Source organism: Mixophyes fleayi, chromosome 2 (genome assembly GCF_038048845.1).
Source record: "Mixophyes fleayi isolate aMixFle1 chromosome 2, aMixFle1.hap1, whole genome shotgun sequence".
In the NCBI taxonomy this organism is placed as follows: domain Eukaryota; kingdom Metazoa; phylum Chordata; class Amphibia; order Anura; family Limnodynastidae; genus Mixophyes; species Mixophyes fleayi.
In genome coordinates, this window is record NC_134403.1 from 327,795,693 (window position 1) to 327,822,058 (window position 26,366).

The 26,366-nt window shown below is 42.8% G+C and overlaps 1 protein-coding gene and 1 long non-coding RNA gene across 3 annotated transcripts; both read right to left on the reverse strand.

Moving 5' to 3' along the window:
- Positions 1–527: 527 nt before the first annotated feature.
- ALDOC (aldolase, fructose-bisphosphate C) lies at positions 528–9,427 on the reverse strand. Of its 2 annotated transcripts, none has more exons than XM_075196806.1 (9): positions 9,312–9,427; positions 5,902–6,021; positions 5,371–5,582; positions 4,599–4,653; positions 3,568–3,728; positions 3,371–3,454; positions 2,766–2,940; positions 1,575–1,774; positions 528–1,395 (listed from the first exon to the last, which is right to left on the reverse strand). In XM_075196806.1, exons 2-9 carry the CDS (start codon positions 6,011–6,013, stop codon positions 1,300–1,302), a joined length of 1,095 nt encoding a protein of 364 aa, XP_075052907.1. In that variant the 5' UTR covers positions 6,014–6,021; positions 9,312–9,427; the 3' UTR covers positions 528–1,299. The 2 variants fall into 2 exon arrangements, with proteins under 2 accessions (XP_075052907.1, XP_075052906.1); XM_075196805.1 differs by lacking the exon at positions 9,312–9,427 and adding an exon at positions 8,515–8,537.
- Positions 9,428–19,379: 9,952 nt separating this feature from the next.
- On the reverse strand, positions 19,380–24,227 carry LOC142140458 (uncharacterized). The gene is made up of 3 exons (XR_012688493.1): positions 24,080–24,227; positions 22,887–23,390; positions 19,380–19,653 (listed from the first exon to the last, which is right to left on the reverse strand). It is a non-coding gene; the product is annotated as an uncharacterized LOC142140458 (long non-coding RNA).
- Positions 24,228–26,366: the final 2,139 nt, after the last annotated feature.

Sequence of the window (26,366 nt, forward strand, 5' to 3'; positions counted from 1 at the left end):
CTTCCAAAACATTGTATGTAGGAGAGCAGAACACTTTGTATGGGAACAATTGAGACAAACAAGTTGGCGGTTTATGTTTTTTTTAACCCTAAAGAGACAGCACATGAGAGTGCTCTTGTTGTAGACTTCCACAAACAGTATTCTGACAATTGTTCATTTAACTATGAAGCTGCACATTTTCTGCATTAGATTTCCCAAAGGATTCTATAAATCAGTGAAAAGCCTTTTGGTAACAGGTAAGAATTAAAATACAGCAACATGGACCTTGTCATCTGCATTATGAGTGTATTGATGACTGGTAACTAGCAGTGCTCACCCCTGTTCACAAAAAGGGTGGAGGGGGGGGCAGAGTCATGTATATCTGCATGTTTGTCCCCCAACCCTCACTCCCATTAGGCACTCGTATCACTTTCCACATTACTAATAAGTATTACAAAACACTCAAACAGTTCTGCAGCATTCCTACAAAAAGTTTGCGCGTTTCTTCATCCCATCAGTCACTCACATATAGAGTCTTTGTAAGAATATTAAACACCACCCATTTCACTATAGTTTATTTTTGTCTATTTGGTACATCAGTTGCATACAGAGAGACAACACTATTTTCACAATATGCACAGCAGCAAGTTAATCAACTTCTCTTGATGGGAGTTTCTGCTCTACCACGTTCCATCCATGTTATGTACAGCATGGATTGCCTGCTAGGGAAATAGGTAACATACAACCACTCAATCTATATGTACCAGAAAGTGCAAGACTTTTCACAGAACAGTGCCAGGGATATGAGTCACTGGAAAATGTACCCAAGACAAAGGGTTTGGAAAGTGCCTGTTATTGTGCAAGTGACAGATATTAGATTGGTCTACTAGCAATTTATACAAATGTTCCTGGAAACATCTTATCTTCAACTATAAGAAGTCATATGTATCCATTACAAGTTACATAACATATTCTAAAGAGATATCACATTTTTCTTTTTACTCTAAATATTGGGCCTGTTAGAGGAGGAAATCTTTAAAAATAAGAGGAGATCTAGTAGGAAAATAGTTAACATGACTAAAGTACATTACACTGCAAGACATGTACTGGATACCATCCTTGCACCCAAGATCCACCACCATCACAGCACAAGCTGCAGATGGTCCATACTGGTAGTGTAAGGTTATGAGAAGCTGGGTAGGAGATGGCTGTGGCTTTTCCAAGCTTTGGCTGCAGGGGATGTCTACGTGAAGTGCTGCTTGTAGGACGAAAAGCAGAGTGGAGAAGTTCTGCAGGTCGGTGCTCACTAGATTGCTGAGCTCAGTAGGCATGATTGGCAACATACAGAGACTGGCCAACTGCCCCAGATTCATCGCCACTGTGCTCATACTTTCCACAGGCTGCAAGCCCATTGACCTAGAAAGATGGGAAATAAAAAACATGTTTTAACTGTAGCAAATTTTTAATTGTGGCCAACTATAGATTAAAAGCCATATTTGTCACACATCAGTCAGCACTTCGGTACACAGTGATGCAGGCGACTCTTGCAAGGCCAGGGATGTTTGTTCCTTTGGTTAAGTTGCACAAGACCTTACCTCTGCCCGTTTCAAGAACGCCTCAGAAGCGGCACTTTCATTTTCCTTCTTCCCACGCCAAGCATTCAGAGCAGAGGCTTGCAGGGCACGCCCATAGGAGAAAGTGAGAGCCCAGGGTCTTGCCAGGGGACAGTTGTTGATTGCATTCAGGTTAATAGTAGCTTCCTCCTCACTTTGTCCACCAGACAGGAAAGTAACTCCTGGGGAGGAAAACCAAAATAAACTCATCAAGTAAGCAAACCGTTAATTAACGATACAGAATTCATAGAAGTGATCCAATTTTTCATTCAATTGTTCCCATTGTTTCATGTAATATAAGCCATGAATGTGCTTTTTCATACATGTGGCATGGAGAAACCCATTCATAAAGTTAATCATTGAGTTGTAATGGTCCTCAGGAACTGATTAGGAGAGATCCCTTAGAGCTTCACAAGAACACAACAAAACTTTTGTTTGTGGTAAATACAGAAGCAGCGTTCTCTTCTAAACTAAGGGTGAATTATTGTTACTATATATCAACATACGTCTAAATGGGTTATTAAAGTGAACTTGCATGAAGCGGTGGTAACAATGAGACATTCACAGAAGAGGCACTAATGACACCACTGTTAAGCAGGCTCCCCTAAGTCACAGAGGAGAGCATTGCTGTTCCCTTCTAGTCATGTGTCAAATTGAGTTTGAAACTAATAAAGTTTGATTTAAAAAAAAGCATTTGAGACAAAGCTTTTTATTAGCAAAGACATACAGAAGTGTACATTGCAAAACCCTAAATAATGTATTTGATTTGTACAATTACCATTTAATGAAGCCAAGTTTAAACCCCTTATTAGATTAAGAAAAGTTGCATTCTATTGCAGAGAATGGAATCCAGAACACAAGTACAGCTTATTGCATGCAAAGGGAATCCTTAGGACAGTTTCTCAACTCCAGTCCTCAGGACCCCTAACAGTGCATGTTTTCCATATCTCCTTGCTTAAGCACAGGTGTATTCATTACTGACCGACATTCTAACAGATCCACAAGTGGTATAATTATTTCCCTTGTCACCTGAAAAACATGCACTGTTAGGGGTCCTGAGGACTGAAGTTGAGAAACACTGCCTTAGGACAATATCCGTATTGCTCACAGGTTAATTATTCTACAAATCCTAGCATTGATACAGGGCACAGCAGAATAATGAAAAGACTTTACCTGGGACTGCAGGGGGTACAGTTCGACGAAGGGCAGTTACAGTTGCCATTGCGATTTCCCCAGAAGTATATTTTTTGGGGCAAGCATGACCAGCAGTTACCATGTTAGGTTTCAGTAGCGTGCCCTCCAGGTATACGTGATGATCACTTAGAGCCTTGTATACAGCAGCAAGAACCTGAAGGGGACATACAGAAAAGTCACCTTTCATTCGCTTATAAATGGCTGTAAAGGGAGTATGTGTTGTGCAGTTATTTATCAGGACTACCACCCGCAGTAAATTATGCAGAGCATTTCAATAACTCAGTGGCCAATTCCATTGGAGCCTAGACTATTTTTTAACCAAATGTTCAGCAGTACATGAAATATTATGTCTAAATCTATCATTTTGTGTGTTCAATAGCCATCCTATGGATCACAACTTACATACAACCCATTAAGTTTACATAGCCACTCTACTGTCTAAGTAGCATGTTACATTCACATGATGGTTGTAATATAATACTGATAATATTACAGTTTGTAAACATATCAGATCATAACTTCATTGGCCATTAATCCTTTTTAATGGAGGATGATAGGGAGGGGTATCCAAGAAGATTACATACCTTCTCGGTGACATACTGGCAGCGTTTTAGGTCATGGTCTCCATCAGGAAGGATCTCTGGCTCCACAATAGGCACAATACCATTCTGTAAGAGACGGTTAGTAAAGTTATGTGAACAGGTTTCTCCAAAGTACACAGTCACATCCAAAATAACATTTTCACACAACCTCAAACCGGTTTGCACAATGGACTATTTACCTGCTGACAGATGCTGGCATAGCGAGCAAGTACATTGGCATTTTCCATGATAGCCAGGGGAGAGGGGGTGTGCTCACTAATCTTTAGTACAGATCTCCACTTTGCAAAGTCAGCACCATCTTTCTTGTATTGAGCACAGCGCTCTGACAATCCATCCAAACCTACAAACAGGACCAGATTACCAACATACTATGGAACAGTGTACAGAGGCATCCTTCCTACCCCTCTTCATAACTGAATGATACATGCTGTCATGCCATCAACCATGCATTACTCTACATATACCTATAGAAATTCCATTAAAAAAACAAAAACGAACATTGACTCCAATGTACATCTGAAAGATTAAGGGGCTGTTTAGGATAAGATGCGCGTGCATACGTGTGTGGCGGGGATTGGTCTAGTTGGTGTTGAGACCTATTGCCATTTTCTGGCCTAACCAAATATTCATAAGATCAAGATGTCACTAAAGATACTACCGGTAGTGATTGATAGGATTGAATATGGTTTAGGTCACAATAGCTGTTGCTTAAACACAACGGTTGCATCCAAACAATTATTTTCCCTTCCCTGTGATTTTAATCTCAAATTGTTAGATTCTTCTTCATTAAAGTGCCCCATTTATAACATCCCCATCACTCACCACCAGACATATGCTCTGCACAAAAGTACATTAGAATGTCTTCAGGTCACCACTATAACAGATGGCTTTCTAAGAGGAGTCTAGTTTTAGCTGTTACTGCTTTAAAGTTACCGAATGTGTAAGTGTTAAAAGTTATCATCCACTGATCCCCCTTTATTTCCTATTTCCAGTTATAAGTTTTTGCCTTTGAAATGATCAATATGCAGTTCAATTTAGAAGCCAGTGAACAAAGTTAATTTGTCATCCAAATCCTGTATTTTTGTTCACATTGTCTTAAGTGTGCCCAATAGTCATTCAGATGATGTACTGGCACACACCCCATTCTGTGAAGGGTACTTAAGATAAGAGTCTTTCCATAACTCTGCTAGGAGTTACTCATACTCCCTACCTTGAGTTGTGGTTTCTCCGTCTGTACCTGCAAGAGGTACGACACCTTTATCCACCTAGCAAGAAAGAAATCAATACGGTTTCAACATTGCTTATTCACATGAATGCTGAATAATAAGGATTACCACAATATTAATAAGTAGTTTGTCTAAAATACAGTTGCTGTCTAGTTATTTCGAATATTCCAGTTCAGCAGCATTCAACGCTGTTTCTTATCTAGTCTACTGCTACCAAGAGCTCTAATAATAGACTTCTTGCTGGAATTAGAAGGTTGGGTGAAGGTCATCATCTATTCCACTTATGTGCAGTAATCATTTTAGAAAAGTGAAGTGACAGTCACAAAGCCCAAACCATTTTTATTTTTAAATAGTCTAGTACATTCTAGAAAACGAGAGCCTCCAATCAGATTCTAGCTATGGGCAACATCGCCACTTTTTTTTTTTTTTTACAGGTTTTAGTAAATCTTAGTTTGGCCACGCTTGTAGCCCACCAGATTTTACTCCACTGCCGTTACACATGTTAAAATCTGATAAGAAATTGACCACGGGTCACCGTTTTGGTCAGAGTTATTTGGACAAGTTAATAGAAATATTCAGAGTGTAACCCAGCTACCGTGTAATGACAAATAATGGACATGTGCACGCAGGACTTCCAAATAAAGACAGCAACTTGAATTGTATATTTTTCAAGAACACTACCCTATAGTTAAAGGGAACACAAAAAAAAAAAACCCCCCAAGTGGTTTCTGGCTGACAATTTGGGTATTTCCTCACCTTGATTCCGACAACAATGTCTTTATCTTTAATCATCTGGACAAAGTTGGTGCCACAGTCCCCCTGCTGGTACATTGTCTCATGGAAGAAGATGACACCACCAATACATGTCTGCATACGTTCATCACCACTGAAAAGGATCTGTCTGTACAGACGTCTGTTCTCCTCTGTGTTCTCTACTCCAATACCATTCAGACGTTTGGCCATGCTCCCTAGGATAAGATTTATATAGCATTATACACAGAGCAAATTAACCTTATACCTGTGTTTGCCTGTACATAACAGGGAATGTCAGCACAAAACACAATCGAATGCATATATCTTTACTCGAGACAGTGACTGTTATAACGTAATGAGTGAAGAATGTATTATAAAACAACTAAACAGCCATTGCCACAGCTTGAGATGAAGCTCTCCCTACTACAGGACACTGTCCTGCTCAATAGCATGTGATTCAAGTTACAATACTAATTCCCAATTGCTTTGTTTTTTTTCCGCTACAAGTCATTTACCACCATGTCGGTCACTCACCCACAGATTCATCAGCTGCCAGAATACCCTTTCCACTGCATACAATCCGCTGTGCTATATCTGCCAACTCCTTCTTCTGGTCTGCACTGAGCGCTGGGTATTGGTGGGTCATTTTGTAGGCTTTGGGAAAAAGCAGATTTTTAAAAAACAAAAAACAAAAGTAATAAAACATACAAGGTAGTTATTTGGTTTTGGTTCCGATAGCCAATGATCAAAAAATAAATTTGTTCTAGATGAAGCTGCACAGTTTTTGAAGCAGAGGTGTCCAAACTCAGTCCTCAAGGGCTACCAATAGTTAATGTTTTCAGGATATTTTTGATCATACACAGGCGAGTTAATCTATTTGTCTGGGTCTGTAATTATCCTACCTGTTTCTACAGACAAAAATCCTGAAAACATGACCTGCTGGTAGCTCTTGTGGACTGTGTTTGGACACCTCTGATCTAGAACAAAGACGACACCTAGGTAAGTACTAACACCTGTGTACTCTGGGTCACCGCAGACACCTTCAGACTGCTTTACCTTAATCAACATTAATATGCTTTAACTGTGCAGGGATTGCAGCCTTGGAGAGTGGTAAAGAGATTAGATTCTAATAAATCTCTGTGACAACGCCAAGCAAGGCATCAGCATCCTCAGAGTCTCCCAGGAACAGTTGCCAGTTATGCATATGGGCCGCTTGGAATGGAACCCATAACTAAAAACAATCATGTCATTGTTAGTGGGCAAAGAAGCATAATTAGCAGCAGCCAAGAAAATTCGCTATTTCGAGACTTCAAACCGCACATTCAGTCCCTCTCCAAATCCTGCCACCTCCATAATGTAGCAAATATGTCACAACCTTACAATCATCTTCTATTTAAAGATCACCTCTATGCGGACTTTATTTTGTTCGCAAGAGTGCAAATTTGGCAAAAACACATCTATAAATGCAGTATCACATGATTATATTTTCACTTTAGGTCATGAAAATCATATTACACTGCTTCACTTTTAACCAAGCCCCCTTATATCTCCAACCTCATCTTCATCCATATATCTTACAACCCCCTCTGCTCTGCCACCGAATGATCAACGCCTTGCTACCACACCGATTACCTCTTCCCACTCCCGCCTCCACCCCACCTGTGTGACAAGCTCCCACACCATATCATGTTAGTCTCATTACTTGCCAAGGCTGTGCCCTTACAACTCTTTCCTTTATTCAAGCCCATCAGCCCTCCAAACTCATTGGCCTCTGCCATCACCTCCACTCCCCCCACCCAATGTCACCCTGTTCGTGTCTTCCCCTCCCCTTAATAAGCTAGAGCCTGATTCATTAAGGATCTTAAATGAAGAGGTATCTTATTTCAGTCTCCTGGACAAAACCATGTTACAATGCAAGGGGTGCAAATTAGTTTTCTGTTTTGCACATAAGTTAAATACTGATTGTTTTTTCATGTAGCACACAAATACTTGGTAGCTTATTTGTACACTGACATTTAAAGTTGATATTTGTGTGCTACATGAAAAAAGTCATTATTTAACTTATGTGCAAAACAGAAAACTAATTTGCACCCCTTGCATTATAACATGGTTTTGTCCAGGAGACTGAAATAAGATACCTCTTCATTTAAGATCCTTAATGAATCAGGCCCCTAGTTCTCAGGAGCAGGGCCCTCTCTTCCTTGTGTTCTACTATTGCATCACCCTATGAGCTTCTCCTAGCCCTGTTTTCTTGAGCCTACTTCACTTTGAACATTACCATCAATCACTGTCCCATAAAGAACCTGATCTGCATTACCACGTTAGCTGTGTATAATTAATTAGAAGATGTCAGGTCTTTTTTTTATATTTTATGTCTTATATAATGTGTTACGGATTTTTGCAGTGTTCATTGTATACTATACTACTGTATATGTCATAAGTAGCACTGCAAACTGTCACCTTATAAATAAAAAAATAATATACAGAAGATATTCAAGTCATGCATATTCATTACATATATTGCAATATCAAGTCCCTGTAGCATTCGGTGTTTGTTAGCTTCTCAGCAGATAAAATGGCCGCTGTGCTGACAGATAATAGGTCACCATAGCAGCCAGAAGCCTTCTAACAGAAATAAGCTATCCTCTAGTGTGTAACCATCTGCTTCAAAATAAGAGTCCCCAGAGGAAATGTACATCATCCAACACATTGAAGGACAGAGTCTCCATTCGCTCATCACATAACCTTGTGGTGTCCTTTCCCTTCCCAATCTCACAAATGATAAATGTATCCCTCAGGAACAAACCACAAAAATAAATAAAAAAGATTAAAAAAATAGGGGTTAATCCAGAAAAAAAGGTCACAGCAAGAACACCAAGGTGACCAGACACCACTGTCCAGGAAATTCTCAGGATCAATAACTCATGCAAAAGACAGGATGCATTAAAGCGCTACAGAATTTGCTGGCGCTATATAAATAAATGTTGATGATGCAGAACAACAAGCTGCACAATGTCAGGATGTTTTCCTAAATACACTATGGATTACAACACAGCACTGGAGGGAAAGTGTGAGAGGGAACAGACTATTCAAGTACATTCATTAGAACTGGCAACAGATGAGAAAACCCAATTCCCCATTTCTTACTGTTGTAACAGTGAAGCTCCGGTCTGAGTGGAGGGTGACGCAGGAAAAAAATAAGGAGGATTGGCACAATTAAGAGATACAAATATCACATAAGGCCTACTGCAACAAGTTGTACAAACAATGGGGAGAGATAAAAAAATTGTATGGCAATACCATCAAATCAGTATTTCACAAATTCAAGTTAGTGCAAGTCTTAACACTGCAGCCATCCTTAGCTAGGTACACACCCTTCAACTGAAGCCAACAACCCAGATTATGATATAGGGTTATTATGCCTGGCTTAGAGGAAGCAAAAATGCCTAAACGAGTGATTGAAATGAGTTTTGCTATGAGGATCACACATATTACAGATGGGCAGCAGGTATTCCTAATCAGAAGCCCCCATCCTAATCAGGTGTTGTCACATCAATACAAGTGCAAATATGCCCTCATTTACACACCCAATCCCACCGATTTAAAACAAAGACGTTATGTAGCAGCCATTAGGCATTTCTAGACTGCCTAGTATGTGAGGGACACATTTTCTTGTACAATACATGTATACATTACAAAAGCAGCTGAAAAAGACTTCAGGGCTTACCCAAAGCCACATGCAAATAAAACAGCATGCACCTTTTACATGTGTGGTGTTTTATAACAGCTATAATGTTCACAGCTAGTTTAATTGCAATTAATCTTCATTAGCAATTATCTAAATCTAGCATAGTAGCCCTAATCTCCTCCTACGCCAGCATCATGCTATGATAACCCACCTGTCCTGCGCCCTAACGCCCCGTATGAGCTGAGCTGTCACTCACCTGTATCCTGTACTGCTCTATAATATGATGGTGTACAGAGATTCTGCTGCAGAGCTACGTGACTCCGGAGAACTAATACCCGGCCGTGACCACGCCCCTGCGCGCTGATTGGGAGTGACGTCACTATGCATTAGTCTCCACTGGAGCTCGCTGACGTCAGACCTCTGTATACCGGCTGCACATCCAGCTTTGATGTTCAATCACGTGGTCCCCCATGAAATGATGAAAGCAGGTCTGCTAAATATAGTGTACTGCATATAATGCGTGCATTAATAATTCAGCTGGTTTACCACTATGGTATTAAGCTTCTATGTTAAGAGATATTTTCTCTGGTTTCAAATTCTAGATAGTTTAGGGATTATGCATATTGTGATATATATAACCACATCTGTGTTTTGACCTACTGTAATTTATGTGAAAACAATGCTTTCAAGACAAATGCAATTCTGAATAGGTTATAAATAATAATGTGTTATCTATATTATGACTGGCTTTCCAGCGTTCTCATATAAGGGCAAAATTGGTTTCACAGTGCTGATTTATAGGGCATCAGGACTCTTGGCAGTACTCAAGAAATATGTCACCTCTTGTTTATATTTTAGTGCCATCCACCATTCATAAGGTAAATCTCTAAAAGTATACAGGTCACCCCATAACACTTTTAAATTTATATTTTTAATCTTCCAACCAATATATAATAGAATATATAGCAATCTAGCAAGGGCATAATTATACCATAGAATTTCAAGAGACACTTTTGAGACACGGAAGCCATGGCTTGCTTGGGTTAACTCTATAATAGTCCATCATTTTTCCACCCTTGCCACCTGGACAAATAACTAGTGAATAGGCCCCTGAAAGTGACATAGATTAAAAAGATTCCATGTTATTACTGGTTGTGTTATAGTTGTTTCCTTGATCGTTCTATTTTACAGATTGGAATGCAGCAATACAATGAGTAAAGCTAGGTACACACTACAGAAAATTTGCCCCGATGTGATATCTTTAACGATTTTAGTGAAAGTCTCGATCAGCATGCCGATTCAAGTGTACATGTCATGTGCATAGAGGCCCGGCGCTACCGTTAGGCAGCTGCCTAGGGTGCCAGGCTCTGGTGGGTGCCACTGAGATGAAACACATTGAGTAATATTGTGCAGCGACCGCTGAGCTTACCTTCCAAGGCCGCCGCACAGCTTCAGATAGATCCACAGGGAGGGGATGAGTCTATTGTTCACCGCCGCCGTTGCCCCCCAACAGCCAATGGAGTACACCATCTATCCGTCACTCTGCCCTTGGGACATGCAGCGTTGCCTTCAGTTGCACATGAGAGGACAGGTCATTGCCTTCCCCATGATCAGCACACTCATCCCCTAAAATAATTTTGCTGTGAACATTCCAACATTGGAGAATATCCTGCTGAAGACGATGAGTGAATACAATAATGTGCTCAGCCCCTAGTCAAACACCTTAAAACATAGCTGATTGGTTTGCAGCATGGTAAAAAGTGAGAAATCATTAAGACAGAAGGAGAAATAGAATTAACAAAACTGATGTTTGTTCACAAAAACATTTTCTTTAGCTGTTTTTCAAACAGGATGCAACTAGAGGAAGCCGCTGCTGAAATAGCATAGAGATCCTCTGATATAATAATCTTGTGGTAACCTACAAGGTTCGTATTTAATTGATATTCATATGGGCAGTATAGGAATAGATGGCTCGGCATATATATCTACGTGCTACTACCGCTGTGATTGCAGCTTGAGGAAACTCTTGCGTGGATGAGCTCTTAGCATCAACAACTGAATCTCTACAAAATATTTGCTGTCAAGAAAGTACTTTTATATTTTTTGCAACACACAGTTCAAACAGCCAATATATATCATTAATACAAAACAAGTTGATCAGTTAATATATTGTTGATCTGCTACAGCACCTTGAAATTACCTTCAGCCAGCCATCAAATAGATGGTGTGTGTGACACAGTGCTCTGTACATCCTCCCCCACTGTCTGAGACAAGTAGTGCCCTTCAGGTCACCTTCAACCTGGAATAATGGCTTTAACTCATCCATTACTGGAGATATATTATTACTGAAGATAGTAATTATTGAAAGACTGAAGGTAAATGAATGTAATAGTATACACTACTTTATATTAAAGTGTTAAGCTACACACAGGCTTTAGAGTTCTGTGTTTAGTATGAATTTGTTATGCAAGTTAATTGAATGTGAATGTACCTGTGAATGGATGTGAAAATAAAAATCATTGTACCAAATGAGACCATAAATATTTACGCTTTTACATGTGTTGCATTATTTTGAATGCTTCCTGTTCCATTTCAGTGCGCTTGATGCACATCACTGCAGTTGAATACTTACATCCATCCAAATGAAGGGAAGCTCATTATAAACACATTGAAATGCAGTCAAGAAGCAGTTGACAGACAGTAGCAGAAAGCAAGCGGTTGTCTAAAGCCCAGTGGGGTCGCCAGCCACCGCCATCAGGCCGTTTTTTTTTTTCTTTAAACTAAAAGGGTCCCAGATTCCGCTTGGGAGGAGGGGGAAATAGTGCAGCTGTGCAGGCACCTGAAGGGTTAACGGCGACTGTACTGACAGAGCAGTAGGTGCGTATACTGACACAGCAGTAGGTGCGTATACTGACACAGCAGTAGGTGCGTATACTGACAGAGCAGTAGGTGCGTATACTGACAGAGCAGTAGGTGCGTATACTGACAGAGCAGTAGGTGCGTATACTGACAGAGCAGTAGGTGCGTATACTGACAGAGCAGTAGGTGCGTATACTGACAGAGCAGTAGGTGCGTATACTGACAGAGCAGTAGGTGCGTATACTGACAGAGCAGTAGGTGCGTATACTGACAGAGCAGTAGGTGCGTATACTGACAGAGCAGTAGGTGCGTATACTGACACAGCAGTAGGTGCGTATACTGACACAGCAGTAGGTGCGTATACTGACAGAGCAGTAGGTGCGTATACTGACAGAGCAGTAGGTGCGTATACTGACAGAGCAGTAGGTGCGTATACTGACAGAGCAGTAGGTGCGTATACTGACAGAGCAGTAGGTGCGTATACTGACAGAGCAGTAGGTGCGTATACTGACAGAGCAGTAGGTGCGTATACTGACAGAGCAGTAGGTGCGTATACTGACAGAGCAGTAGGTGCGTATACTGACAGAGCAGTAGGTGCGTATACTGACAGAGCAGTAGGTGCGTATACTGACAGAGCAGTAGGTGCGTATACTGACAGAGCAGTAGGTGCGTATACTGACAGAGCAGTAGGTGCGTATACTGACAGAGCAGTAGGTGTGTATACTGACAGAGCAGTAGGTGCGTATACTGACAGAGCAGTAGGTGTGTATACTGACAGAGCAGTAGGTGCGTATACTGACAGAGCAGTAGGTGTGCCTTCCTGCTGTTCTGTCTCTCTATTGACAGACTCAATCACCTAAAGGCTGAGTACCGGGGGTCAGAGGAGCATGTGCCATACATGCCTAGTCTCCTGGAATTGAATTGAATTTCGGGTAGTTCTCCTGAACCCCTGGGGGAGCAGGACTTTCTACAGGATCCCCACACTTCCTAGTGAAGTGGGTGGGACGGACGCCTCAATGACGATTGACAGAGAATCATATCATTTTGTGCCCTGCCCCCATCACAACGCAATTACAGAATTTTGCAGTGGGGCCGATTTCGAGCACCACGCCACCCCTGCACTTACCATTTGATGTCTACTGAGCCCTGATGGGAGGAATTCAGCACATACTCCTCTGACCCCTGGTGCTCAGACTCTATGTTTTAGAGCTAGTGAGAGACAACATCATTCTGGAGTCACTGATGCAGGTGTTTGTACTTATATATGGAGTGAGGCCAGTGGTGGAATTCAGCCGGTTCTCCCCAGTTTGCCAGACCGGTGACTACCGATGATGACCGGTAGTGACCGGTTCAGTGAACTGGTGATTACAGACTGAGTCCACCATCTTCGTTGGTGGGGAGAGCAGGGTCCTTGAAAAAAAACAAAAAACATTCACCTGTCCACGGCGTCAGCACTCCTCCTCCCTGCTCCGTCCGCACTGAATGTGGGAAGTGACGTCATCATGCCCGACGTTCAGTGAGGAGCGGCGCAGAGAGGAGTCGGCAAGCAAGAAGAGAAGAAAAGAGAAGAAAGAAGCCGATAGAAAACATAAGTGAAGGAACGGAAGCAAGGGGGGAGCACAGACAGCATGGCAGAGTGTGAAGGGGGAGCACAGACAGCATGGCAGAGTGTGAAGGGGGAGCACAGACAGCACGGCAGAGTGTGAAGGGAGAGCACAGACAGCATGGCAGAGTGTGAAGGGGGAGCACAGACAGCATGGCAGAGTGTGAAGGGGGAGCACAGACAGCATGGCAGAGTGTGAAGGGAGAGCAAAGGCAGCATGGCAGAGTGTGGAGGGGGAGCACAGACAGCATGGCAGAGTGTGAAGGGGGAGCACAGACAGCATGGCAGAGTGTGAAGGGGGAGCACAGACAGCATGGCAGAGTGTGAAGGGAGAGCAAAGGCAGCATGGCAGAGTGTGGAGGGGGAGCACAGACAGCATGGCAGAGTGTGAAGGGGGAGCACAGACAGCATGGCAGAGTGTGAAGGGGGAGCAAAGGCAGCATGGCAGAGTGTGAAGGGGGAGCACAGACAGCATGGCAGAGTGTGAAGGGAGAGCACAGACAGCATGGCAGAGTGTGAAGGGGGAGCACAGACAGCATGGCAGAGTGTGAAGGGGGAGCACAGACAGCATGGCAGAGTGTGAAGGGGGAGCAAAGGCAGCATGGCAGAGTGTGAAGGGGGAGCACAGACAGCATGGCAGAGTGTGAAGGGAGAGCACAGACAGCATGGCAGAGTGTGAAGGGGGAGCACAGACAGCATGGCAGAGTGTGAAGGGGGAGCACAGACAGCATGGCAGAGTGTGAAGGGGGAGCACAGACAGCATGGCAGAGTGTGAAGGGGGAGCACAGACAGCATGGCAGAGTGTGAAGGGAGAGCAAAGGCAGCATGGCAGAGTGTGAAGGGGGAGCACAGACAGCATGGCAGAGTGTGAAGGGGGAGCAAAGGCAGCATGGCAGAGTGTGAAGGGGGAGCACAGACAGCATGGCAGAGTGTGAAGGGAGAGCACAGACAGCATGGCAGAGTGTGAAGGGGGAGCACAGACAGCATGGCAGAGTGTGAAGGGGAAGCACAGACAGCATGGCAGAGTGTGTAGAGGAAGCAAAGGCAGCATGGCAGAGTGTGAAGGGGGAGCACAGACAGCATGGCAGAGTGTGAAGGGGGAGCACAGACAGCATGGCAGAGTGTGAAGGGGGAGCACAGACAGCATGGCAGAGTGTGAAGGGGGAGCACAGACAGCATGGCAGAGAATGAAGGGGGAGCAAAGGCAGCATGGCAGAGTGTGAAGGGGGAGCAAAGGCAGCATGGCAGGGTGTGAAGGGCGAGCACAGACAGCATGGCAGAGTGTGAAGGGGGAGCAAAGGCAGCATGGCAGAGAGTGAAGGGGGAGCAAAGGCAGCATGGCAGAGTGTGAAGGGGGAGCACAGACAGCATGGCAGAGAGTGAAGGGGGAGCAAAGGCAGCATGGCAGAGTGTGAAGGGGGAGCAAAGGCAGCATGGCAGAGTGTGAAGGGGGAGCAAAGGCAGCATGGCAGAGAGTGAAGGAGGAGCAAAGGCAGCATGGCAGAGAGTGAAGGGAGAGCAAAGGCAGCATGGCAGAGAGTGAAGGAGGAGCAAAGGCAGCATGGCAGAGAGTGAAGGGAGAGCAAAGGCAGCATGGTAGACTGTGAAGGGGGAGCACAGACAGCATGGCAGAGTGTGAAGCGGGAGCAAAGGCAGCATGGCAGAGAGTGAAGGAGGAGCAAAGGCAGCATGGCAGAGTGTGAAGGGGGAGCAAAGGCAGCATGGCAGAGAGTGAAGGAGGAGCAAAGGCAGCATGGCAGAGAGTGAAGGGAGAGCAAAGGCAGCATGGCAGAGAGTGAAGGAGGAGCAAAGGCAGCATGGTAGACTGTGAAGGGGGAGCAAAGGCAGCATGGCAGAGAGTGAAGGAGGAGCAAAGGCAGCATGGTAGACTGTGAAGGGGGAGCAAAGGCAGCATGGCAGAGAGTGAAGGAGGAGCAAAGGCAGCATGGTAGAGTGTGAAGGGGGAGCAAAGGCAGCATGGCAGAGAGTGAAGGGAGAGCAAAGGCAGCATGGTAGACTGTGAAGGGGGAGCACAGACAGCATGACAGAGTGTATGAGGGGCAAAAGCAGCATGGAAGAGTGTTTTGAGTAGAGATGCTCAGGCTTGGTTCCCCGAGAACTGAACACACTTGAACTTAGCAGATCCGAGTACGCCCTCGGAATTGAAAACGAGGCAAAACGTCATTGTTACGTCGTCGGATCTCGGCTCAAGCGAGTTTTGGATTCTATAAATACCGCCCTCCACAGCGATCCAGCGCCATTTCACAGAGGGACACAGAAGGGGTAGCACAGTTCTTGGCAGTCTGTAGAGCAGTTGGGCAGCAACATAGGTAGAATAGAAAGAGGAGGGGGTAGCAGTGTTCTTCAAAGTCTACAGTGAAATTCAGGAGAACTCTATTGCTAATTGTCATTGCTGAAATAGAAATAATTAATATCTAGCAAGCTTGGTCTTCTAAATCTGCAGTCCCATAATGTACAGTGTAATATAGGTAACACACAAAGTGGAGAGCTCCATTGCTAATTGTCATTGCTGAAATACAAATACTAGGGCTGGCAGGCTTGGTGTAAATCTGCATTCACATTGCACTGTGTTTTATAGGTAACACACAAAGAGGAGAGCTCCATTGCTAATTGTCATTGCTGAAATAGAAATAATAGGGCTGGCAGTCTTGGTCTAGATCTGCAGTTACATTTTACTGTACCACAGGTCACTCAGAAACAGGAGAGGTGGCAGGGTTCAGTGCTGAAACAAAAATTGTAATAATATGGCTGTCAGTGTTCTTAAAAGTCTCCAGTGACATTCCACTGTGCCATAGCTCATACAGAAACAGGAGGGGTGGCATTGTTCTTGTCTCTCTCCAGTCTCAGTCATGATGATACCAATCCCTCTACCTCATGTGCTAAAGTATATGTTCAAGTACATAGTGGTTTTAAGTCTAGGAAACAAAAATATAAATAAAAAGCTTGTACCTTTTTAAAGAAAAAAATATCTCTCTAATAAAGGTGTAAGTTTACTGTATAAAACCATAAAATTGCCAACATACTATTCTACCCAAAATATTACCAAGCATACCAGCATCAGCTAGCTCCTTTCTCTCAGCTAGATCTAAGCACCTGCAATCGACACCGTCATCATATTCACCCTCATCAGTGTGTACATCTTACTCAAATAATACTAATTAATCCCCGCTGGAATCCAACATCACAGAAGTCTGTGTACTTTGATGTAATTGCCGGCAATGGCCTTTCACATGGAGTTTGTAATTCATTTTACGGAAAAGCTGTCATGATTTTTGGGCAATTCTTTTACACCAGACGAAATGTCAAAATGTTGTGCAGACTCATCTGCATCACCACTGGGTGTCTTGGGAAAGCTAAGTTCTTTCCTAGCATAAATTTCCAGAGAAACTGAAGGAGGAGACATCATTGTGTCATGTACCACTTGCGCTTGAGCTTGCTGACCAGGAGCTCATTGCATCTCTTGAGATCTGGGTCAGTTGGAAAGAAAGAAAGAAAAGACATGGCTCTTAAACGTAGGATCAAGCACAGTTGCCAAAATGTAATGATGTAATGATGTTGATAACTCTTGGATCCTGGCGAAGCGAATAAAGTACTTAATCTACAAGTCCAACATAATTAGCGGAATTGCTTTGATTCATTTCCTCCTTCAACTTCTCTAGCTTCTTTTCAAAAAGTCTAATTAGGGGATTCACTTGACTCAAGCTAACAGTGTCTGCACAGGTGACTACTTTAAGTGGTTTCAGCACCTTGCACAACACGGAAAGAATTCTCCACTGCGCTGGCTAAAATACATTCTCCCTAAATTCTATTCTTCTTGCCGCTGCTGCATTCTCCTACATGCTGTTGCAGAATCCCGAAAATGACCCTAAATATTTCGGGACACAGACAGCATCGCCTGCATGTCATTGTCAGTTTTTAAAAGTTCTGTACCACCAAGTTGATTGTGTGAGCAAAACAGGGAATGTGATGGAATTCCCCCCGCTGTAATGCTCTAACAATATTGGTGGCGTTATCAGAAATCACATATCCTCAGGAGAGTCCAAGCAGGATAAGCCATGTTACAATGACATCCCTTAGTTTTTCAAACAGGTTGTCAGCGGTATTACCTCTGACCTGCGCCTTGTCTCGTCTCTGATAACCATCTCTGACTCCAGCCTTCAAGACTTCTCCAGTGCTGTTCCCCACTTATTGAATTCCCTACAACGCTCAATCAGACTTTCCCACAGCCTTCAAATTTTTAGATGCTCTTTGAAGACCCATCTCTTTTTTAGAGGTGACCTTATCCTCGATAACACTATTCACACTAATGCACCCTCACAACTATCCAAATTTTCACTCTGAGCCACACTTGCTCCTCTTGTTTCAGCTGTGCCCTCTTCCCTTTAGAATGTAAGCTCTCTAATGAGCAGGGTCCTCCAGAGTTTCCTGCCTATGAAAAATGTGACGTACTTGGGTAGATGCTGCTGCTGCTCCTGCTGGTGAAGGCATCCTATTACTGGTGCAGAAGGAAAGGCTTCATCTTGTTTAGTGTATACTGTATTTATTAATATTTTTACACTAGTGTTACTCATAATCGTCAGTGTCCATTCATCCATACATTATTTGTAGTACTATTTATTTATATCATTATTTAATTGTATTATAAGTATATTATTTGCATCATATTAGAATTATTATTATTGTTGTTGGTCACTACCACTACTACTAATAATATTAGCTATTATTGCTAGCCATTATTGTTAATATGGGCACAACGTTACTGGTGCGGAAAGAACGGTTTCACCTTGTTCAACATATACTGTATACTATTAATACTTTTACACTAATGTTACTTTAATCGTCAGTGTCCATTCATTCATACATTAATTGTATTATCATTTATTTGTATTATTATTTAATTGCATTCTGAGTATACTATTTGCATTACACACATCCCCTTTAATTTTTTTTCGACTACTACACTCCAATCATGAGCCATCAAGTGCCTATCAGACCAGATCATGTCCCATATATAGACTCATTTACCTTGACCCAGAGTATCCCTAGTACATTTTGTTTTTTCTTTTTATCTTGTCATTTTATAAATCAGCTTATTATTATTGTATTCACCTCAGATAAGAATATTTAAATTGGATTCCCTTGTTTATCATTTACACACTGTCATTTTGTTATACATGTTCAGTGGCTGCCACTTACCTTGTGCATGCCAGACACAGGACAATATTTATTTATTTTAGTAGCCTATCTACTTGTAACATGCTCTCAACCAATCATCAGCTGTCCCAGTTTTTATAACAGTTACTCCGACTGGTATTCTTTAACTAATTAAAAAAGTCCCCAGCTGGACGAAACGCGTCAGGGCATATTACCCGATCACCTCTGCAAACTTATTGTTGTTGATTTGCTGATTTTATTTCATCACAGTATAAGTGCGATTTTCGTTATCGCTAATAAAGCTTGTTGACGATACATCACTATGTAGTACTATTCTTTCTCCGAGTCTGCCAGCTACGCATGCGCGGCATCCGACACGGACCTGCCATCATTGCAGGTGCCGTGGACACTGCCTTTGAAAACACTAAAATGTCTATGTAATGATCACTATATGTTATTTGGTTGTTGCTTTGTTTTGCTTACATTGATTCATTGTTCCTTTCATGCACACACTGGAATACATGTTGTTGTTGAAAATAAAGAGATTAAAAAAAAAATGTGGCTGACATACTGTCATGGGTATCCTGGGATTATTTCACAGTCCTTTCCTTTATCATCACTTATTCATGTGCAATTAATAAATATAAATTACAAACACATGTTTTGCTTGATCAAATAGCTTGTTTATTTGTTGGCCTCTGATAATCAATAATATCAATATCATTATTTTGTAATCTTGCTAGATTGGCATATGTTACTCCTCCAAGTTGATATATTTCTTCCATGCAGAAGGAACTGTCAGGGAAAAGGTTCCGTCTGGGAGACTGTTCCCTGCAATCAGCTGCTTTCTTATGGATGTTCTGCAGAGAGGGCTCAGCTCACATGGATCTCTGAATCTGCTTGATGGAATATACTGCTGCCAGTTTGGTATTATTGCAGGTTCTTCATAATGAGCCTGGTTCTTGCAATTTTTATAAAAAAAAGTTTTCAAATTAATTCATATCTTATTAAAACTTATTCTCAGCATGGCTTTATAATAGTATATCAACATCTACATTGACTTCATCAGTTTGCAAAAGCAAGCACAAAGGGACTCATTCATCAAGGCAGGCATACTGAGTGCAACTTGTGTTTGATTTAAAACGCATGTATTTCGGCCTTGCGCATGTCCAAATTCATCAGCTCACGGATCAGAAGATGAGTGCGCTGTTGAATTCAGTTGTAGGTCTGCTGTGTTCTACTACACAAGACACCACACGATACTTCCAAAGTCTGTGAATTATAAATTAGCAAAAGAATGCACAGCAAAAAAAACATACTGTATATATAATTAATGCCACCAGTTAATAATAAAGGCATTAATGATCAAACAGTTTCCCCACCCCATGAAACATGTTTATTAGGATGCTGTTAATGTCAGCTGAACATAAAATACATTTTTGCAGTTGCTCCTGATTGCAAACCAGGGCCGGATTAAGGGAATGGAGGCCCCTGGGCTAAGGGGGCCTCGATTCCCCCGTGAGGGCCCCCCCCCCCCCTGTGATCCGAGCTACCTGCCCCCCCCCCCTCCTCCCGGCACTTACCTCCTTCTCTGGCGCGCTGTACGCCTTTTACTGAGGAGATCTCGTGAGAGTGAGACTCACGAGATCTCCTCAGTAAGGAGACTACAGCACGCCCGAGAAGTACCGCAGTGAAAGTGCTCAGCAGCAATGATCACGTTGGGGGCGCCCCCGCCCCCGACCGATCAATACTGCTGCTGAGCACTTTCAAGGGCCCCCTGGATGCCATAGGCCCCTGGGCTGTAGCCCAGTTAGCTCTATGGTTAATCCGGGCCTGTTGCAAACACATGTTATAGCATGCATAGGAGACTGTCATCGCAAGTGATCAGGACTTAGGCTAGCCTTGTACCTGGGCCAAGAGATACAGCAGAGAAACAAATACTTGGCGATACGGACATGGCTGCATGCGCTCGAGTTTGTCACGCCCGCCCTGTACCTTGACAAAAATGCCCCCCTTCCCCACTCCATTCACTCCCCAAAATCGTAAGCTGTAGAAATGGTCCTTTACATGTGAAGACGGAGCGGACAAGTGGCGATTCCAAAATGAATCCCATTTAACAAGGTTATCCGACTCACGCATGTGCAGAGGGACCCTGGACTGGCTTGGTGAGTGTCAAGACTCCAGTCAGTATTGCTGGGGAGCTGAGCATCGCTTAGCTGTCCTGGCAAACTTTTATTGATAAATTGGATGATAGAAGATTTTCTATTGCTGAGATAAGCAGTGATAGGAAATCTTTGATATCGCAGGGACTTGATAAATAGATCTCATATTTTGCAATAAAGCAACACGTGTGTCCAGAATTATTCAAAGCAGGAAAAGCATTGGTGTTTGTGAAGCTGATTTTCAGCCATCTAATCTACAATGACAATTGGCCATCAGTGAGACCACCTTGAGTCTAATTTAAAATTTTACCTGGGCAGAACAAGTAGCAGCTCAATAATAGCAAAATAGAAATATGCAGAGAAATAAGGTTATCCGCAGTGGCGCACGCAAGTTTGCCTTTACAAGCCATCACCGCTTTAAATTTTCACTGCAAAGTCGCCGATTTCCAGCGACTTGCAGAAATCAGACTTTCATACATTTACCCCTAGGTGTTATTATATATGTATGAACATCTGAATAGTAACACTTAGTGAGAATTACATACAGAGCACATAATAAGAGATGTAACACTGTGCAATTATCTACCCACAATGCAACAGAACTGCAAATTCCATCATGACTTCACAATACAGCACTTATGAGTCCTGATCACAAATAAATGGAACATGGAGGAACACCTAGATTCAGTGGTGACCTCCTCCATGCTTATCCAATTGTTGAGGCGTCTCAGATAAATGCTGTGATATATTGTCCTAACTCCAGTGGTGGAAGTGGGGATGTATACAGTGATATGACATACCAGCACTTCTCCTACTGCCTTCACTGTAAAACTACAAACATTCCATTCACTTCTATATTCCCATTACAGTTTTCATACCACCACTTCTAAATTTCAACTTTGATCACTGCCTAAAACCATAAATAATGTACATATACATGAATGTCACATACTAAAACCATAAATAATGTACATATACATGAATGTCACATGCTAAAACCATAAATAATGTACATATACATGAATGCCACATACATGTACAAATTAAACAGTATATTTGAATCCTTCCCCAGTATTGCGTACAATCTACATGTAATAGATGTGTTACCCTAATCTCTTCCACAGCAACCTAACTTCCTCCGTGGCCTAACCCTGATCATGGGTGTGTAGTCGAAAACTAACCTTGGAGCTTGAGGAAACTGAAGCCTCTAGGAAATAGTGTAACAAAAAAAAAATAGCTTTCTAGAAATTGTAGTAATTGCGCAGGTTTATGTGTTTTGTTTTCTGAGGATTGAAGAAACCTTTGAGGATTCTCAAATGATAACATTATTTGTATGTTACACATGTATTGAAAATTTCATATGGCTCATGTCCCATAGATTGTAAGCTTGCGAGCAGGGCCTTCTCACCTCTCTGTCTGTTTTACCCAGTTTGTTTATTAGTTTACTGTGTTTGTCCCCAATTGTAAAGTGCTAGGGAATATGTTGGCGCTATATAAATAAATGATGATGATGATGATGTCAAATAGCAAAGGTGGAGTCCTGCCTGTTAAAACTTGTGGTTGTCCTGTGATACGCCCCATTAGATGTACTTATTTTACTATATCTTTTATAGTTGGAATACCCCTCTGGAAACTCCTGCTCCTAAGGGTGTAACTACCACAGGTGTAGGGGTGCAGCTACTAAGGGGCCCATAGCTGAGTAAGGCCTGTCTTCCCTGCCAAACCCCATATGCAGTGGTGGAACAACCACTGGTGCGGCAGGTGCCGGGCTCCGGAGTCCATGGAGATAATGGGGCCCTCTGCATGGCAGATGCAGTAAGTCGGGTGCCCCGGTTCCGTCCTCCCCGCTTCCCTGCACCGGGGCCCACAGCTCGTTAGTTCTGCCTCTGCCCATATGTATGTGAGGTTTTCATCCTTGGTCATTAATGGGGTACCTTACCAAATATTTGCTATGGGGCCCACAAATGTGTTGTTGCACCCCACCCACCGGTAACATCATATAGAAACTAGATGTACAAGACTTTATACACACCTGTGTGCAAATGCCAGAGGGCTGTTTCTATCTGGCATACAATGCACTTCCTCAGAAGAACCTCTACGAATGCAGGATCAGCCTTCTGGGTGAAAGCCCAGTATGAGATTATGTTTGCACAGATCTCTATGAAGTCAGATGTGAGCCTGTTGTACAATCCGGATTCTGCCCTTGCCACAAAACTGATGAAATCTGTGATCAGACGTTCAATCTCTTCTAGAGTTATTTTGCACAGATTCTTTTCTAGTGGTTTTTTTTAATCCTGGGCTTGTGATGGTGAAATAGATATTGTAAAGGTTTTCTAATACCTTTCTCGAGTATATGAATAAAAAGGTTTTTTTTGTCGTGAAACAGCGGAAATCACACGACATCCTCCAGAAATGAACGATACATGCAAATTACACTATGGTGAGAGGAAAGTAAATGCTTAACCTACTTGTAAGGTAATGTTCAAGGATGTCATAATGTCTGAAGTGATGTAGGCAGCTGAATACAGAAATTCACCTAAGTTTTAAATGAGAGAGATATTGTAAGTGCCAGAAGGATAGAGAATTGTGATGTTGTAAAGGCAAGGGTTAGCAAATGGCTTCAACAATCAACGCTCTGTCCAGTAATTTTTCTGCAAATGCTTCATTTGAAAATATTTGCAATGAAAAAATGCAGGGAGGATAAGAGGTCTTCCTTAAAGGCTATGTTAATGATAGCCCCACAGTTTGGGAAAACTCACTCCAGCCTGCAAGGGTATAACTAGTGTGCCCTATAACAAAATTATGAAGGGGCCCCGACAGCTTCCTGTTCCAACCCTCCGAGTTGTAGGAAAGCCAGGGGCTGACTTTGTCCTGTTTTCGAACAGGGAGCTCCGGTATCATGGCACCTGGTCTACCGCTCAGGGGAGTACTTCCTTTAGAAGCCATAAACATATAGGTAGTTTCCAGAGGGACAGACCAAGTGCCTAAACATCGATATAAAATGAAACGGGTAGGCTGCTGTTTAACAAATGGAAGCACCAACATCAACCGATGGTTCATTCCTATAAACCAGAGGGGTATGGTTCCTTTAAGAGCTTCAAGTTTGACCACTTTGTTCCCCCCACTCTGCTGGGCCCCATAGTAGGCACATGGACAACCTTCCCCCATTATGCCTCTGTCCCCAGAGCTGCATCAGGTTTCCTCACTATGCAGTGTCGGACTAACCTGGTGGGGTCACGGGGAAATACCCGGTAGGCCCCACTGTCCGATGGCCCCGCCCTCTTTTGCTAGGGGGGAGGGCCAGAATGCGATCACCAGGACCCCCACGGAGAGGTAAGTGTAGTAGCAGCCTGTGCTGCTGGTAAAGCAGAGGAGCTTCCTGCTCAGAAAGGAACTCCTCACTGTCTCCCATCACCCCCTTTGCTATGCTCTGATTGGCCAACACAGTCACTCAGCCAATCAGAGCAGACACGCCCCCTACCCACACTGCCATGGAGGAAGCAAAGCAGGAAAGATGTCTGTATGTATAAGAGAGAATATGTGTCAGTGTGTATGATAAATATATTAGGGTGTGTGTATGTGTATGAGAGAGAATGTGTGTCAGTGTGTATGATAAATATATTAGTGTGTGTGTATATGTGTGTGTATGTGTATGAGAGAGAATGTGTGTCAGTGTGTATGATAAATATATTAGTGTGTCTATATGTGTGTGTGTATGTGTATGAGAGAGAATGTGTGTCAATGTGTATGATAAATGTATTAGTGTGTGTGTCTGTGTATGAGAAATTAATTTATGTGTGTGTGTTATGGTAATGTCTGTGTTATGTGTGTGTGGGCAATGGGACTTGTGGCAATGTAATGGGGATGAGGACACAGGGGCGCACGCAGGATTGTCAGGGAGGGGTTTCCCCCCTGACCAAAAGAAAAACAAAAACCCAAAACATGCGCAGCAGCTCCGTTTCGGCAGCACTGTACTATACAGCAGCCGCGGCGCTGTCAAAAAGCGTCTTTGACAGCGCCGCGGCTGCTGTATAGGACAGTGCCGCTATGGTGGGCACTTAGTTAGCGCAGGTGGGGGGTTTCTGGAGACTGCGTGTGCCACTGAGGACAGGGGGCTGTTATAACTTTTGAGGGGCAAAAGCAGAATAGCAGCATGGTTTTTTGTCAGGTAATATTTAACATTTTTTCTTTAATATTTTCAAACTCTTTCTTAGAACATAATCTAGTTTTGTATACCTCTTTATTTGAGTATCAAATGCATGAAATACTAAACTACCTTACGGTATATCTTTGTGTATACTTAAAACGGTCATTAGGGCAGAGAACCGGTTGTTAATTTATTTGAATCCCACCACAGAGTCAGGCGCACAGTATTTAGGACAGCTCTATATTCAGTCAATATTATCTAACAAAATACTCCCAGATAATCAGCCATGGGGTCAAAACTACCCGCGCCCGACGTCACTGCTGACAGGATGTGGAAGAGTGAGTGAGTGAAGATCCGAGAAAAGACATGGGGAAGAGGGTGGAGGGTAAAGTAGACCCTAGAGATAACATGAAAAAGACAAAAGAGTAAGGATGGAGGAGATACAATGGAATATATATGAAAGTAAGATACTGGAGCATCAGCCTGGAGGTAGATTTGAAAGGCTCAGCCTCCTCCCTCTGATTGTTTGAAATTTAGGCCCTGCTGACCCTCATTGAAATGATAAAGGTTTAGGGTGGGTCATCCAGGTGGCGGGCACAGAATTGTCTTGTCTGTGCCAAAAATGGATAATCCAATGGTATTTTGTAAATTAAAAGCTTGTGGCAGTGTCAGCTTCACACACATTCACACAAATAACCACCTAGTATAAATTAATCCTGCCTTATAAAGTGTAAACTAGTAATTTGTGTCTTGCAAAAATTTGTGCATTTGATGTAGAGATGGGCGGGTTCGGTTCCCCAAGATCCAAACCCACCCGAACTTTGCCTATCCGAGTACCGAGCCGAGCAGGCTCGGTACTCTACCGCCCGTTCGGAATCGAAATCGAGGCAAAACGTCGTTGTGACGTCGTCGGGTCTCGGGGCTCAGTTCTCGTGATATTTGAAATGCATAAATACCTGCCTCAACAGCAATCCATCGCCATTTGACAGAGGGAGAGAGCAGGGTTAGGTCACAGGCTGTATTAGAGCAGGGACAGAGCAATAATTGTACACCTTATTCTTTGTATTATTTCAATTTTATTCTATTCAATTTTATTATTATTACCAATTCTATTATTAATTGTTAGAGCAGGAAGAGAGGAGGATAGAGGAGTCATTTTTTTCAATATTTTGCACTACAGGTGCTTTGGGGTGTCCCATATTCCCGAGTGTGAAACGCTAATTTTTCTGGCTGCCAAAAGACATATTTAGCAGCAGTATTTATACAATATTTTGCACTACAAGTGCTTTGGGCTCATTAAAATGGATTCAAAGCAGTCCACATATGAGCAGAATCAGCAAGCAGGTGCTGGCACCAGTCCTGATG